General features: G+C 47.5%; 1 protein-coding gene across 3 annotated transcripts in view; it reads right to left on the bottom strand.

The window, feature by feature from the left end:
* The window catches only part of TNIK (TRAF2 and NCK interacting kinase), a 146,958-nt gene that overhangs the window by 119,826 nt on the left and 10,251 nt on the right, over positions 1-16,881 (bottom strand). For all 3 annotated transcript variants that reach the window (XM_058812176.1, XM_058812178.1, XM_058812177.1), the window contains exon 2: positions 333-398. In XM_058812176.1, coding sequence (XP_058668159.1) covers positions 333-398 — 66 coding nt within the window. The remainder of the gene's footprint in view (positions 1-332; positions 399-16,881) is intronic.

Genomic DNA, 16,881 nt, shown 5'->3' with positions numbered 1-16,881 from the left:
AACTCAGCTCTCAGACGAGATCGAGATTTAGCTATTAAAGCACAGACTTCTCACTCCCTCCTCATCATCTAATCAATAAAAGCAACTGGGGGGAAAGGGGGAGAATAAAAAGCAATTCATTTTCTTGTGGCAGTTTCAGAGCTAATGTGAATTCCTTATTGTAAGAGCTGTGTATGCTGCACGGTGCTTGCACACAGGACCAAAGGGTCAGAGTTCAGCAAGGTTTCTTGTCAGGTTTGAAATGGTCAAACCTAGTCAAGGTGATGTGCTGGGATGCTCCGTGTTCAACACCCAGCCAAGGCAAACAGCATCACTTCAGCAGGAGCTCTTACCTTATAGACCTGCCCGTAGGTGCCATTGCCAACGAGCTCAACCAGTTCAAAGATTCCTGCAGGATCCTAGGAGAAAAGAGAAAGAATGTTAAATAAGCAATATTTATAGACTTCTGAAAAAATAAATGTTTGATGAAGATCAGCATTTCTCTGACAAGGGTTTTGAGTGGTTTAAGGTTTTCAGGCAGACCAGAGATGGGAATTACAGGGACAATGAGCACAAGTGTGGCACTGTCCAGGTGCCAGCCCTGTGTGGGCAGCCCCAGCACTCTGGGCAGCACAGAGCTGCCAGGTGCTGCCCACCTCCAGCACCTGGCCTGGGAGATGCCAGGCAGGTGCCTGTGAGTGAGCATCCATCCATTTGACTGTCATCTGCTCCATCTATGAACACTCAGGGCAAGCTTTAAATGCAACAGCAAACATTTGCTGTTAAAAGTTAGATTTTCTTATGCATCAGCTTTGGAATAAAACAAGCCAACTGGCAGGATGCCATTCTGGGGCTCAAAGCAGGGGTTTCCAGGTCTGTTCCTGAGGTCAGCACCATTAGTGTTACTTGGTCTAAAGGCCATTTTTGGTTTGGTGCATCTTGGCTATTGACATCCCAGTTTGCCAGCTGAGATAAGCAGCTCCAAGGCAATGCCATATATGAGGACACAACACCTTGTAAAGGTGGCAACAAAGCAGGAAACCCTGTTCCCACACCCCCTGCACTTGGCATGTGCCCAGCCAGGGGAAGTGCAGTCACACACACTCGTGCACCCACCAGCACAGCCCAAAGATGATAGGAGCAGTGAGATAAGAGGGAGGGTGGGGAAAGACAGAAAGCAAGAAAGCAAGCAAGAAAGCAAGAAAGAAAGAAAGAAAGAAAGAATAACCATTGCTGCTATTTTCTCCTCTAGGTGCGTTTTTCCCTTCTGCTCCTCCTCCTTTTCCTGTACTCATCACTCCAATTTTGGAGAGCACAATCCCCCTGGAAGCTGCAGATGCGGAGGCATCCTGACATCCCAGGGGTCTGTGTGTGACCTTGCCTCCCACACCACCACCCATCCTCATCCTCCCTGCTGGGTTTACTTGAGCTGCTGAATGACTTGGCATCCCATTGAACCCAGGGATACCAGCTCCCAGGGATGCCTCCCAAGGAGGATCAGCCAGCAGCACTCCTGAGGAGAGAGGAGATGGACACCCACCACCCCACTACAGACACAGAGGGTTCATTCATTACGAAGCTGCAGGAACTCAAGATGCTGCTGGGTCCAAAAGTCAAACACTGGATCTTTGTGAGAAGCTGAGAAGCAAGGTTCATCCAGTTAACAGGGCCACAAAAGTAAATCAATCTGAGTCCTGATATGGCTGGGGCAGCTTTCCACCCAGCCAGGAACTCGAGGAGCTGCTGTGGAGCAGCCGGGGTTTGGCACAGCTCCGTGACAGGGTGACATAATGACTCTGATCATCCAGAAATGCCACATCCCCCCTCTGCCTGCTCCTCCATCATCTATCAGCAGCTTCCTCAGGCTGCCTGGGAAACCCTGGGGTACTCCAGGGTGGGAACAACACTCAGATTCAGCAGGACAATCTGCAGCAAAGGGCAGGGAAGCTGTGCTGGAGGAGACCATACATGTACAAACACACCTGCCTCCACACTCTTGGGCCAGACACAGGTGAAGCTGCAGCACAACAGGTTTCCAGCATGCAGCATCTCAGCTGGCTGTAGATAGCCTGTGGGTTTTGCTGCCTTGGTACCAGGCAGGGAAATGCCAGGAATGGATGGGAAAGGGAACTGACACCGGGTTTCCACAGTGGGTGAGGAGGTGGGGACAGGGAAACATGGCAGCAGCTGCTGTTTATTTTTCGAGTTTCTTTCCTAAGGGTTGTTCTCTGCAGTGCTGAAACAACTCTGAAAGAGGCTTTTCCAGTGCTACAAGTATATCTATTTTTGAATATTCACTAGGAGATTATGGCAGAAGAAAGCCGTGCCTAGGGCATATGCTTAGGAGGTTTGGAGAAACATGCGGGGATGCAGCTGGCCATTTCTGATAAAAAGAATTCCTCTTTGCAACATGCTTTCCAGCCTCTTTCTACAAATCCTAAAACTCAAGAGCACCCCATCCCACCATCCCAGGTTCTCTGGTCTTATGTGTGTAAATGTCACATTTGTAGCTCCAATAGCTTTGCCTGAGTCCATCCATCACTTGTTTGGGATGCTATCCACAACTGCCTCTGCTGTCACTGTGCCCAGGGTAGCTCTGTGCCAGGAGGGCTTTTCCCCATAGCTCACATCACCCACAAGTTCCACTCCTGTCTCCCACCAGTCAGGCAGTTTCCCTGCTGCAATGTCCCCTCCTCTCCATCCTGTTTTCTCCCTGCATTTTTCCAGAAGCATTGCCAAGGCAACTGGGCATCTCTCAGCACAGCCAGGAGTGACACTGCTCCCCTGACTGCTGCCACCTCAGCACAGCCAGCACACTGGGAGCCCCAGCACTGTCAGGGAGCACAGGGGGCTGGATCCCTCCTCCCAGACCCACTGCCCTCCTCCCATCCAGCAGGCAGCTAAAGGGAAAAACTTCTCCCCAAGAAACAGGGATAATATGCTATTAATGGCCTTTCCAGGAAAAAAAAAAAAAAAGCCCTGCTTCCCACTGGCCTCCCCTGGACCGACTGATGCACAGAAAGGAGATTTGCATCTTAATGGCTGCTGGGGAATAGGCTGTCCCTGCACATCCCACCAAGCCCCTGCTGAGGCTGCAGGAGGGACCAGAGCAGCTCGGGCAGGCTGGAGAGGACAGGGAGGGAGAAAAAAGAGAGAGGCACACAGCATGGGTGATGTTAGCCAGGGGAAAAAGAAATCCACCCTGCAGAGCCCCAGCCAGGACCAATCCAGGCCAAGCAGGGAATAATCTCAGACCAAATATAGCCTGTGCTGCAGATCAGGGCTCACAGCAGCTCTTGGCTGGGGGTGGCTGCAAGGCTCATCCCACACAGCTGCTCCCAGCCTGCTGATGGCCTCTCCTCAGTGCAGGAGGGACACACAGGTGATAAGGCTGCTGCAACCCATTCCTCCCACACCCCAGAATGCCTGCACAAGAGCTACTGTGTAAGCACACAAGTAAGAGGTACTGAGTACTACCTCGTGTAACTGCAGACAGCTGCACTGAATGACAAGCCCACAAATAAAAGGAAAAAATGAGGTGAGCTGTTAGTTTAGGCAAAGAAGGTGCATTGTTTAAAACAGGGAGGAGAGAGATAGCATCTGAGACAAACCCACAAATAATTCTCAGCTCTACATTAGCCTCACTCTAACTAGAAAAGGATTTTTACAGCTGTAGCAGCACCAGGACTTTGCCAAGATGCCTTTAACTAAGGTAGGGTCCCTCCCTCCTCCCTGCTACTCAGAGCTTGTGCCAGAAAACACAGAAACTCAGGCTCTCCATAAAGCATTCTCTCTGTAAAGCAACAAAACACTCAACAGGACTTTTCATCTGCCCATGGGATGGGAAATGTTTCAGAGCAGCACCTGCAGACCCAGGGCTCCTCCAGGCAGAGATGGGTTGGGACATGCCTGGAACTGCCTCTTGTGCCAGGGTATGGCCATGCTGCCACGAGTAAAGCCTGGACAGGCTCAAATTCAAGTGGGAAATTGTTATGTTTCTCCTAATCTCTCAAGAAAATCAGTGGCACAAACGTCTCAGTGGCTAAAACCAGTCTGAGACACAGAAGAACACAGAGGCATCATCCTTTCCAGCAATATCATGGCTAAGGACAAAAAAGGCCACTTTATTTCAGTAAACAGTGCATTTGAAACTGGTGCATTATCAGAAAAGGGACTTCTGTGTGTGGGTGATAAAGCAGGACACATTCAAATTTCAGTAACAAAACAGGCCTCCCTTTTGAAGACTTATCAGCATGGAGCACACAGTGGGGCTGGCAGGTTCCTGGTTAAAACTGCTTCTTTCCTTCTGCCTAACCCACAGAACTAAAGCTGAGAGATGTCCTTGCCCACACCACAATGTCCCAACAAGTCCAAGGCACAAAACAGCCAACACTTTTCTTGAGGAGACAATTCAGAGAGCAGTATCCACACCCAGGGCTAAGTCACCCGAGGGCCAAGGCCTGCAGGTGTGTATCAGTGTTGGCTATGGTGAGCAGAACACAAGTTAGCCATCTTTAAATACCACTATGCAAGTGTCCATGAACATGAGAAATATTTACCCACAGCCTGTACACCAAATCTGCTTGTTTTCCTTGAAGGAGACTCAATTTTCTCTCTTCTAGCCCACACAAAGGGGATGTAACAGGAAGGGTTACATGAGGAGACAGTGGAAAGATGCTCAGGAGAGGGGAACCCAGGGGCGCATCAATTAAACCACAATTGCTGTGGATGCGCGAGAGGGGAAATCAGAGATTGGAGCCTCTGCAATCATTGTGCACTTAGTCCCCCAATTCTAGCAGCTAATGACAACTTCCAGCCAAAAATCATGGAGCTACCCAGTCATTAAGCAAATGTTACAACCCTAGAGAAGGAAAAAGCAGTGTGTAACCAGAGGCAGCAGAGTTACGGGTCAGTAACAGAGGAGTGTCCCCAGGCTCCAATCAGCTAAAGCAGCTCTGCGGCATCAGAAGAGTTTTTTTAACCTCCACCAAAATATAAAGCCTATGCACTAATGCTCCCAAGCATCAGGATATTGTGAGCCTCTGCCTTACATCTCCATCATAAAACAGCCTCAACAGGAGATCCCACAAAAAACAAAGCAGGCTTACAAAGCCATTTACTCATCACCCTCAACACGAGACCCAGGGAGCTCTGTCTGTGGGCAGGTGCCTCTGCCTAGGCAACTCCTGGGAGTTACAAAGAGAAATTTTGGCACTGGGAAGCACCAGAGGGCCATTCATCCCAAAAAGCTGGCTCTTGTAAACTAATGGCAATGCCCAGACAGCCCAGGAAAACCATAATCCCACCTGGCACCACACAGCTTGGCATGGCAGCACTGCCAACCCAAGGGGTTGTCTTGAGGTGTCAATTGCCTGGAGAAAGTTGAGTTTTCCAACCCAACCAAGCTCCAACCAGAAGAGAAAGATCATTGATTGAGAATGTGAGAAAGGTTTTGCAAGGAGTGCAGGGGAGACAGAAAAGCCTTTCAGCAGTAGAGCTCAATAGGCAAAACCTGTCGTCAGAGTAACATTCCTGATTATGCAAAGCACCACTGCCAGGGATGAGTACAAGGATGAAGCCTTTTGTTCTCACACTGTACACCTGCCCAGATTCCATTTCCCCAAGGCCAAATGCTGGCTGGGCCATACTCTGTGAAGCCACCTCTCATATTAGCAGGAAGCTTTAGAAACTCTGTAAACATCCATAAATCTCCCAGCCATCAGGACCCCAGTAACCCCAAGCTCTACAAATTCCCCTGCTATTCCTTCTGAAGGGGCATAATTTCACTCCTTCTGCAGCACTTTCTGCACTGGCTTCTACAGCAGGAACTGAGCACTTGTGTGACAAAACAAGGTCTGGATTACCTTGGGGAAGTTACCCCAAATGACACTCAGTTCACAGAAAAACAGAGGGGTTTGAAGAGCACTTGAAGACACAGCTGCTTTTTAGTAATCAGCTGGCTGTCTCCATCTCCAAGGCACTTCTAGTTAACAGCCCTGTGAGTAATGTGAAGATGGACTGCACAAGCCAGCAGAGGATTGCTAATACAGCAGCAAACAAAGCAGGAAGGCAGAGGCCAAGGCAACAAAATACTGACTGAGTCACTGGCAACTTTCTAAAAAAGATGCTGGGGACATGACTTTTTCAAGTTTCAATCACACAGACATAGCCCTAAGGCTGCCCATTAATTAAAGCAGTGCAAAAAACCTCAAAAGGCTGCACAGGTATTTCTGAGATAAAAGCCAAGCAATGGAGCAGAACCATGCTGGACTCCTGGATGTTCCTCAGCCCTCACAGGGATTGTTTAATCTCACGCCTTCTCCTGCTAGCTCTGGTACCTTCCCCTCCTTCGCCCACCCATCCAGAGACTCACAAAACAAGCTATCATCAATGCCATCTACCACTGCACCTCCTGCCCACTCAAGCAATACAAGCTGCTCCACTTGGAAGGGTAATAATGAACTCCCCAAGGGCTTTGTTTTCGTTTTGGAGAAGCAGTTTGTCCTCCCTCACCCCCAAACACCCAGCTCCGTAGCTTAAAAGAAGATGTTAGTCAAGAAACAGCATTACTACGCAGCGTAAGAAAAACTGCTCTCAAGGCAAAGTTATTAACAGAAGGAAAGTTATTAACAGAAATTTCTCCCCTGGACAGCTGAGAAGGCTGTTTACAAATCTATTTGAACCATCCTGTGCAGCATCTCACCAGGAGATGCTCTTCCAGGCCCCACTGAGAGCCACATCTGTGCTCTGTCCATTCCCCCTTCCTGAACCATAAATCCACTCTCTCTCCCAGGTCTCCAGCAGTCTCCTCTCCAGCTTCTCACTGCAATAAAGCTCCAGCCACCATGTGAGCGTCTCTTTCCTTTCCAGAATGTTAAGACCTGCCAATAGCTGGCAGCAGCAAAATTAAATAAGAACTAATCACCACATTGGGCTTTTCAGTCAATAAAAGTGTATTACTTCTTCAACTATTACCTGTTCAATTTAGGATGTAAGTGTAGATTTGTAGCCCCCAGCCAGCAGAGGAATAGCCAACACCAGTGCTTAGGGAAGAAAAATACAAAATCCCTTATGCACATAGACAGTTCATTCCCATTTGGTTCTGCAGAGGCCAAGCCACTGCAGCTACAATAAACTGAGTATTCCAGATTTCCTGCTCACAGACTCAAACCTGCACACACAAAATTAGAGTTCTTCTGACCTAGTTTCTCCTTTCTAGCACGTCAAAAGAAAAAGCAGCCATTCTGTACCCTCTCCATAAATATGAAATGTGGGAGCTCTAAGCCTGTAAGGAACACATATATACTGACCTGGAAAAAAATTGGTTTTCTCCAACCAGAATGATGCAGTTACAGCACTGCAAATGGTGGGTCCCACAGACCAAGATGCACTAGTGATACCAGGAGAGGACAACAATGACATATATAAATTAACCTTCCTCCAGCATGTCAGAGCAGTCCAGGCCAAGGAAAAGCCACCCACAAGCTACACATTTACATTAATCAAAACAAAGGTCCAAGCCTCCTTCCCACTCCTTCAAAAGCATGGAGAGTTGTTGACACTCCTTCACAACAAGGTGAGTTCATCTCTCCTGATGTCATTTGAGTAAAAGGCAGCGAGTTTTGACTTGAGGCTAATGAAAATGAACATTTGGCCTCCATGAGCCTCAGCACGGTAAGGAAATGCTGAGATATTCAATAACCCTCAAGACAACACAACTGTACTTATCCTTCATTTGAAGTTAATTTCCCTCCAAAGCAGCCATTCCTCTCACCCCTTTAAATCTCCACAGCACATTCCATACATCACCAGGACAGACTCCATGAATTGTTTGCAGCTGTATGACAAGCCCACCTCCCAGTTTCACAGCAGACTGTTCACCCAGGAGAGCCAGAAGCCAATCGCACCAGAAGCATCAGCAAAAGCTAAGTGAACCCCAAGGTTTTCAATGCCTTGCTAGATGAATGCAGCCTCAGCGCCATCAACCCCTTCAACATATGCCTAATTCAAGCACACAACTCCAACAAGGCAATATATAAAAGGCTTGGCTGAGCTCAGTGTCTCTAAAAAGCTGCAGTGCCAATTATAAATCACATCTATAGCCCCCAGAAGATCTGAAGTCACTACCACTATTGTACCACACTTCTTCAGATGCAGACATCAATTAGAGCACAGCAGCTGGATGCTCTCCTCACTGGAAGTCATTCATGTAGTTTCAGACCAGTAAGATATTATTCCTAAATGTTTAGATCTCACCCCTCTGAGAAAGAGAGTTTCAACCTTGGCCAGCAAATGTTTGCATCAAGCTGAAGTCGTTACCTGCCACTGAACGCTGTCAAAGGTTTATGGGCTCTTGGAGGAGTTGGTTTAATCACTTACCAAGGCAGCTGTTTTGGGAACTGCAGCCCCTTGACATCCCACTCCTGGAGATGCACTGTGTAAAGCACAACTGCTGCCAAGCTTGTGCCAAGAGAAGGGAGCACCCTCTCACACACAGGCAAACAAACATTCAGTCTCCAACAGCAGGACATTGCTTGTGGCATTGTCGGCAGGGGTGACAGAAGCCAGTCTGCACCTTCCTGAGGCACTGCAGGACACTCCAGCTCCTGCAGCCCTCACAGGAGGGCTGGGGTCACCATCTGGGACCACCTTTGCCAAGAAATGACAGCCTTGCTCCCTCCTTGCAGTGAGAGTTGTGCCCAGAGGGATGGCTTAAAACGGGAGAACGTCTCACTCCCAGATGCATTTTGGAGCAAGAAAAGAAAAGCGATCTTAAAACCTTTTGCTTTCTTAAACTAGGATGGTTTTGCACCTCTTATGCCCATTTTTCAGTTATCAGAAATCTCGTCAGGGATGAAAGGACTGCAGCATCAACAACCCAAGGACTACAGCCTTCAACAGCAGGGATCTGTGCAACAACCAACACACAGCCAGGCGTGTAGGCAAGCATTCCAGAAATCCCCGAATCCCAGATTAAAGCAGCTGCCATTACTTTTCAATATTTTCCTGTCCCTGTACACATGTCTGGAGAAACACCACCTCCCCTGCTGGATTCAGTTTCTCACATCAGCCCAGTTTTCACAGATCATCTGGAGATGGAGTTATCTGCTGGTTTTGTGCTTTTCAAGGAGTTTACCCACAGCCTGTCACTTGTCATCAGCTGCTCACACTTGGCTCTACAAGGGCTGGCTAGCAAGAAATGCAGATAAATCCCCAGTGGCAGCAGTTTCAAGCCAGGACAATATGGGGAACAAATCACTTTAAATTACTCAGCAGAACTCTGCAGCATAGACTGTAGAAAAATCCCAAACTCCACAACTATATCAATAAGATGCCAAAACCTTGTATTATAAACTTTTACATTGAATTGTCTTGACAAATCAGCAGAATTATCTAAAATATTATCAAATTTGTACTAATTTGCATGTTTCAATTTAGAAATACGTGGCTCACCCAAGAGTTAACAAGATGTGGGGAAGGGGAAAGGAAGGCTTCTCACCTTTTTTCCTACATTTCACAGGCTGTGAAATGACCCAGCAGGAAGTCCAAAAGGTTGGTTATGATAGACACTCAAACTGGGTGTAAAACAAGGTTCCACAGCAAAAATCAAGCTCCTGCCTGATCCACGCCCAAAAAAAAGCCTAAAATCAGGGTTGGTCCACAGTTGCTGAAGTGATTTGCAAGATTTTTTTTTGCCAGGGTGTGAAGTATTTCCTATAGCAAGTCTTCTGTATCTCTTGGTGGCTTCCTACATTGTGAAACACACTCAGAAATTGAAGGAGATGCTTTTTATTTCAAACCCCAATGTCTTGAACTACTAAACTTGGCAGGGGCACACAGATTATTTAGTTTAGCTCATTTGATATCTGCATTAGATGAGACAAGGTGAGGGACCATTATCCCAGACACCCCAGGAGGATGTGCAGGTTTTGCTTTGCAAATCACCTTGATGTCCCATAAACACAACCACCATATTTTGCTTTATTTGACCCACAGGTCAAACTGGAGCCCTGTGACACCTCCCTGCCTTGGGAGCTAGCTCTGGTCCCTGGAACCAGCTGTGACATTATCTGGCTTCTTGCAGAGCTCCACCATTTTTTATTAGTTCACACAAGCAGGCTGGAATTGTTAATATAAACACACACACAGCAGCTAAGCAAGCTCTGTAAGACCACAGGGACCTGCTGAAGACCAGTACAAGACAGGAAAACAAAGCAGGTGGGGAAGCCCATAATAATTGGAATTTCAACTGAAAAATCAGAACTATTCCTCCTGGAGGCACAAGGTGCCAACAACCACCAGCCACTCCTCTGAGCCCTTCAGTCCTTCCCATACTCAGAAATGGGGTCAGCTCTTCAAACCCACCTCCTTCATCCCAAGAGACACAGTGCACATCCCCACGAGGATCTGGCCCACAGTCATAAGATGTGAGATTAATCATGAGTGTTTAAGGATCTGAAAAGGGGATGAGAAACATTAGTAACTGCTTCTAAATTAACTGCCGTTATTGTTATTTGATTTGCTAAACTCTCTGGGGCTAGATTTTATTTTAGAAAACTATGAACATATCAGATTAATCAACTTTAAATAAATGGTCTTCATTTATTTATTTATTTCTGCTGTATCTACTCCTCTTTAAGCTTGGCAACCCACTGCATTCTTTCCATCCTGTGAAAGAAAAAGAACAGGGGCTTTGCTTTATTATTATTTTAAAGGAACCTCTATGAAGCTTAGCAGCTCTATGAGTTTAAATCATGGCAAAACTCTGTTGTGAAGGAGGACAAGTGCAAGGCTGGGGCTGGTTTCCACACTCTGCAGGCACCAGCTTTGCACTGGGAGCCCACCAGCAGAGTCACACCACACAGTCCAAGCAAATCAGATCTGTTCCCCAATAATTCAGGCATCCAGAGAGTTGAAAGACACCCTACCAGCTTTCAACAGGGGCTGTCCCAGTGTGAGACACATTTTTTGCATAAAAGTCCTGCTAGCCAGGAAGAAGTTTAATCTCCTCTAGCCAGATTTCTCTGTTTCTGAATCCTCTGGAAGTTGGGTCAGCATCCTTCCCCCCCCTCCCAATCCCCTGCCCTCAGCTTTAGCAATGCAGCAATGCCTCTGCCAGCAAACTAAAAAGAAAAGCCCTCAAATATATTATGCTGAAGAATATTAATCTTGTGTTCCACAGAATATTAAGTGGATTACATCTACAGCCTCCAAGGAGAAAAACGTTGATTCCCATGTATCTTGTGCTATTATTCACCCCCATTAATTTTTCCTGCCAGCCTAACATAAGGCATGACAATCTCCCATTAATTAGTGAAGAGCTCAACTGGCTCCAAGGACCAAGCAATGAGTGGGACTTCTCCATGGCCATGAGGCAGATCAGACCACTGTGGCACAGGAACACAGACAAGGTGAAGAGCAAAACCAGCTCTGGGTTTTCTTGTATGACTTCCTGCTGGGATCACCCCTGAACATCTCTTTGTAAAGGTAACAGAACAGAAAAGAAAAACGCTGACATCATTAGAGACATGCCCTTGAACGAGGCACAGCAAACATAGAGAGATGGATGTTTCTGGGCTCTAGGGAATTGGGGTGGGGGAAGAACTCAACAAAAGCTTGAGGTGCCTGTTGTCATACCCAGAAAGGAGCCCTGACCCCAGGCTGAAGGGGAACACCACCTCCCAAGGGTGAACCCACCACCAGCATCCCTCCCAAACACCCTGCTCAGCCCCCTGCTCCCTCTGGAACCACTCAAACCACTGCCAAGTGCCACCAGCTGACTTTACTACAGTTTGACACTTTCTTTGCAGAGGTGTTAATGACTCTACAAGAGAACAAGACGGGGATAAGCAGCTCTAATACCACTTAAATGCTTACGATGATTAGGAGAAACAAGAGAGCCTGCAAGGGCCAGACTCGCAGAGGGAGAGGGCTGTAAATTACTCAGCACGGAGTAAAAGCAAGATCAAAGTCACTCCAAAAAGATGCAGCCCACTGACAGTGATGCAAACTCAGCTTTACTGAATATTTCACAAGCAGGCTGATGAGTTTAGAAGGCCAAACGTGGTGCTGTGATGGTGCTGCACAAAGTAAGGGAAGGAAATCTCAGGACATATGTTTTGCTCTTAACATAACACATGACCAAGAACTCAGCTTTGGCTGATGCTTGGAGACATTCAAACTTTCTATTGACATCTCGTTGGTCTGTGCAGGGAAGAGAAACACAACTCCTCAGCTGCAATTCCCAGGCTCATCCTCTTTTTTATAGTTCCTAGAGTGATTTCAATTCTACACAATAAAGAGCAGAAGAGATAAGAGAAGCCTTATCGGATGAAGCAGCTCACAGCTTCCCACATGGGCAAGACAGAGAGCTAATGGCTACAGAGGCAGATAAGGATGCTCATAACCAGAAATCAAACCCACGTGTTTCAGCGACAACACAACCCCACAGAAAGCAAAATAAACAGCACAACAAACTCTGCCAGGCCACCCTGAATGCTCAGAAAGCTTCACCTCATCCCTCTCTGCAGACCCAGCTGGCCCATCACTGTCTCTCTGGTCTGAAGGGAGGGGAGATGCTGCAGATTCATTGAAAGCCAAAGGCAGCATGTGCTCAGCTGAGCTGTGGTCCACCTTACAGCCTCACGCTGCAGCAAGAAACACAAACTACCACAACACCAAGATGCTTTTGCAATCCTTCTCTGAAGACCTGTGTTGAAAAGGAATATTCATTATGCAGGAAAACCACCTCAACTATCAGCTTTCCCAGACTGCAAGTGATGCAAAGCCAGGATGGACTTTTTGGTCAGGGTAACACCAAGTATGCAACTCCAATCCCTTTAGCACCCATTCCAAGGCTCAAACTCCAGTGCCATTTCTCATCCTGCCAGAGACCCAGAGGAACTGGATATTGTTCAGCAATATCCAATTGTCCAGCAATATCCATGAATGGATAGTGTTCAGCAATATTCAAATTCATGGTAAGCTGCTGGCAGTACAGCTGCACCCTGGGTTTCCCATATCACTTAGTCTAAACCAGAGACACAGAATGTGATCCTCACCACTGAGCCACTCCAACAGCTCAGACCTGTTAGGTATCATCTCTTCATCTGATTCATCTCCTGAAAATTGACGCCTGCAAGTTATTTCCCTTCCCTCATGTCCCAAACATCACTCAGTGTTGGCAAGTGTACAAGAAAAGCATTTATCCAAAGGAATTTGCTCATCGAGGCTTGCAGACAGTAAAACCACAGGCTATCTAATCTTAGGAGAGCAGAGTTTAATGGCCACAACACGGGATGAGAGGCCAAAGGGTCTGACTTCTACTCTGAGCTCTGCTGGGGCTGCACGGCTCATGAGTGAATCTAAGGAAGATGTTTGACCACTCCTCACCTTGATTTCCCCTGCTATGAGACTGTCCTAGCATTCCTTTCCTCACAGGGGATCTTATCTGTAAAGCCCTCATTAGCATGTGAAAAGAGTTATGGATCTCCAGATGTGCACCTGAGGAAAAGTCTGGAGGATGGAGAAGCAGCACTGGCCAGGGAGCACACATCCCCTTCAGCACTCCACATCTGGGCTCAGAGAAACATCTGAACCCTTTCCCCCTACAGGGAAGGGAAAAAACAATCATTTCCTTTTTCTCGAGAAAGCTCAGAGGGAAGATTAAATTTTGCATCTCTTAAGTCAAGGAAATCATTCAAGACTCTCCCAAGAACATCACAAGACCCCACCACCTCTGGAGAGCCACCTGCAGAACCACCTCACAGGCAACCCCCACAGAACAGGACAACCCTCCCTGTCCCAGCCTTTCTCTGGATGCCACTGAGTGGCAGAACTGGACTGATCAGCAGGAAAACTAGAGGTCTGCTCTCAGTGTTCTGCAAAATCTGGAAGGTGGGGAAAATCCAGACCTGGTGCAGGTGAAACCAGAGCTGCAGTGCCAGGGTCTCACATCACGGCTCCTGCTGGGGCCAGAAAGGATTCTTCTGGTTTTAAACAAACTCTCACTTGGAAAACAACTGAATATCAACAAGCAAGCCAGTATTTCAGCTCTTTTGGGAAGGAAATGGAGTTATCCCCATTGGACCTGCTCCCATCTTTCCCAGCTGCCTCAGTTAACCTTGAAGGCAGATCACACCAACCACAGCAGTGCCAGAAACAGCCAAGCACCAGCTGGAACTGCTTCAGCAGAGCAAGACCTCTGCCCCTAAGATTGGCCCACAAACCTCCTGCTTTCTCCCCAGTGGCAAAAGACAATGCAGTGAAGGACGGGAGATATGTCCACTCTGGAACAGACATGTCTCAGAGGAGCAGCTGGCTCAAGAACTTGAAGAAAAAACAAAAAAGGCTCAGCTCCCTTTAAGAGGAAAATGCTCCATTGTTCCATAATTAATGGAAAGCAGAAGAGGTTTTATGGACTCGTTGAGGAACGAGGGTGAGCATTAGAAAGCACTTTTCAGTATTCCATGATCACAAGGTGAGCTGCTTGCATAATACTGACAAAGAACATGAATGCTGATATCACAAGGCAGTTATGAAACTTGGGCTTTAAATACTGAATAACAATAACTCAGTAATTAAGTCTCATAAGTAATTTTTTCTCCTTTTTTTTTTTTTTTTTTCGCTTAACTGCAAAGTAGATGCTGCAACCTTCAGCTGAGGTATGAGTGTCCTCTCTGGCAAGGTTTGCACATGATGGATGGCCTGTGCAACCACCACCTCACAGCACCCATCCCAGAGCCTCACTGTCAGTCACATCCCCTTCTTCAGGCCTCCCACTCCTTCAGGAAAGGCTTCAAGATCACAGCAAGGGACACAAGAGGGGCAGGAGGATGAGGGAATAAACCTGAATAACTGCATTCTGCCAGTTAACTGATAAACCCCCAACAAGCTCTTCAGACTCCTCAGGATGTTTTTTTGACACAAGCACACATTCTTGTGAATTACTTCAGTGTGACCAGGACACGCAGTCTCCTGAATAAGACACACAATATAGAGCAGCAAAATGTCATGAAAATCAAGGGCAAATGAACACAGAAGACAGCCCTTCCCCCTAACACCACTTCTATTTTTAGGCAGCCATATTAGCTTGGAGCAGTTTCACTCGTTTCTGATAATGAGCAGAGCTTTTGCATCTTCTCTCGAGGACATTTCATCTGTGCAGGCACTTTGCTGTACACCAGCAGCACAAAGAGGTCACATCAACAGGCAAAAACAAACCCACCATTTATGGTGAAAGGGCCTTGAGAAACCAGCTTCACCTCTGAACTTCTGCCCCGTCTCGCTGGTCAACCACACTGCTCCATTTTTGGGGGGTTTGGTCTGCCCACCTGCAAGGTGTGCCTCCAGTTCCATCAGATGATGAACTTCTGCCTATTCAAGAGGCATGATGAGAGCTCCCACAGCAGCAGGAACACTATGCTAAAGCAGGAACTGATAAAGAAGTGGGTGATCGTTATCAAACGAGCAAGACAAAACACAGATGTGCTCAAGATCTGGGTTCCACTGTGCTGGCAGCTTCTCTTCAGGAAGTCTCATTCCCCCACCCCTCACAGAGAGCTATTCCTAAGGTCCTAAACACAATTTTCTGCCATGCAACCAACACGTACATGCCTTGATAGGAACATCCAAGAGTAAATTTCTCTTCCTTCAGGTCCATTCCTCCACAGCCCCTCACCACCACCCTCCTGCCTCCTTGTGCCCACACTGGTGCTACCTAAGGCAGCAGGATCCTGTATGGGCACCAGTCCTTCTGGACTGCCACCAGGCAAAGCCCAGAGGGCAAGATACACCTTGGAGCAGGTGGCAGAAGAGAGGGAAGGCAGCTTCTCACCTGCAGGATGAAAGCATGGCACAAGCAGCTCAGGGATCTCTGTTTTATCACTCGGGGAAGAAAGCAGGCAGAGCCTCACACATTTATCTCCATTTTTTCTTCTGAATTTTCAATAAGCTACTTGAAGTCTTCTATTTGCCCTTTGGATTATGGTCTTTCCAGAAGACCTTTTTCCATGCTTCTCTACAATTATGAGATCAAGGGGAAAATACTCCCTTTTCCAAGCTAACTTCTGGTGTCAGCACTTCACAGAATTTCCTGACTACAGACAAAATCATTCTTCTGTCAATTGAGAAACCCCCTCCCAAGCACAGGAGCTGGTCACTTCTTGGTGAGCTCCTACCCCTGGTCACAAGCATCTCCACACCAGTCCCTCACTTCTTCTGTGGATTGTGAAATCTCATTTATTGAGGAAAAACACTAGCTCGGTAAGAGGAAGCATTTAATACAGCTGGTAGATGATTAACAAGTGAGTGCTCAAGTCAATTGCTGCAGGAGCACCGCGAGCTCCTGAGGCCATAAAAAACTTCTCTCACACGTCAGAGACGAGGAGTTCAGGGGGAAGCTGTGCCTGGCCAAGCCCTCCCTGCATGGCACCACAGGCTGCAGCTCCTCACCTTCCTCCCCCAGGTCTCTACATCAGTGCTACCCCAGGGACCTTCCCACAGAGTGTTTTAGTGCTCCCTTCACGTTCTCCCGACAGCCATGATGCCTCCAAGACCTCCCTCCCCATGCTCTGTAGAGAAGAGCATGAAGACATAATACATATAAATAAAAGATCTATGCACAGCTGAGCACCCACTACCCGCCTTCCCTCCCTCCCAGCCTCTGTCCCACCAGCAGGCACTTGCCCTCTGGCCAGCTGGGCCATCTGGCAGGAAGGAAAGCTATCAGGGTCCCCACCCTTGGGCATGTCAAGGCAGCACTGGGGAGGAGAGCCACACCGTGTTCTGTGGCTCTTTCAAACCAAGGCCAAAGAAGAAGCAGCATTTCTGCTCAGGACCTTTGCCTTTTCACACCCGAGTCACCCAGAGCCACCTCAAGGTGTTCAGTGCTCCTGAGTATCA

The sequence above is a fragment of the Ammospiza caudacuta genome, chromosome 11, assembly GCF_027887145.1.
Source record: "Ammospiza caudacuta isolate bAmmCau1 chromosome 11, bAmmCau1.pri, whole genome shotgun sequence".
Lineage (NCBI taxonomy): Eukaryota > Metazoa > Chordata > Aves > Passeriformes > Passerellidae > Ammospiza > Ammospiza caudacuta.
Note: the sequence above shows the minus strand (reverse complement) of the source record. Positions and strands in the feature narration are given on the sequence as shown.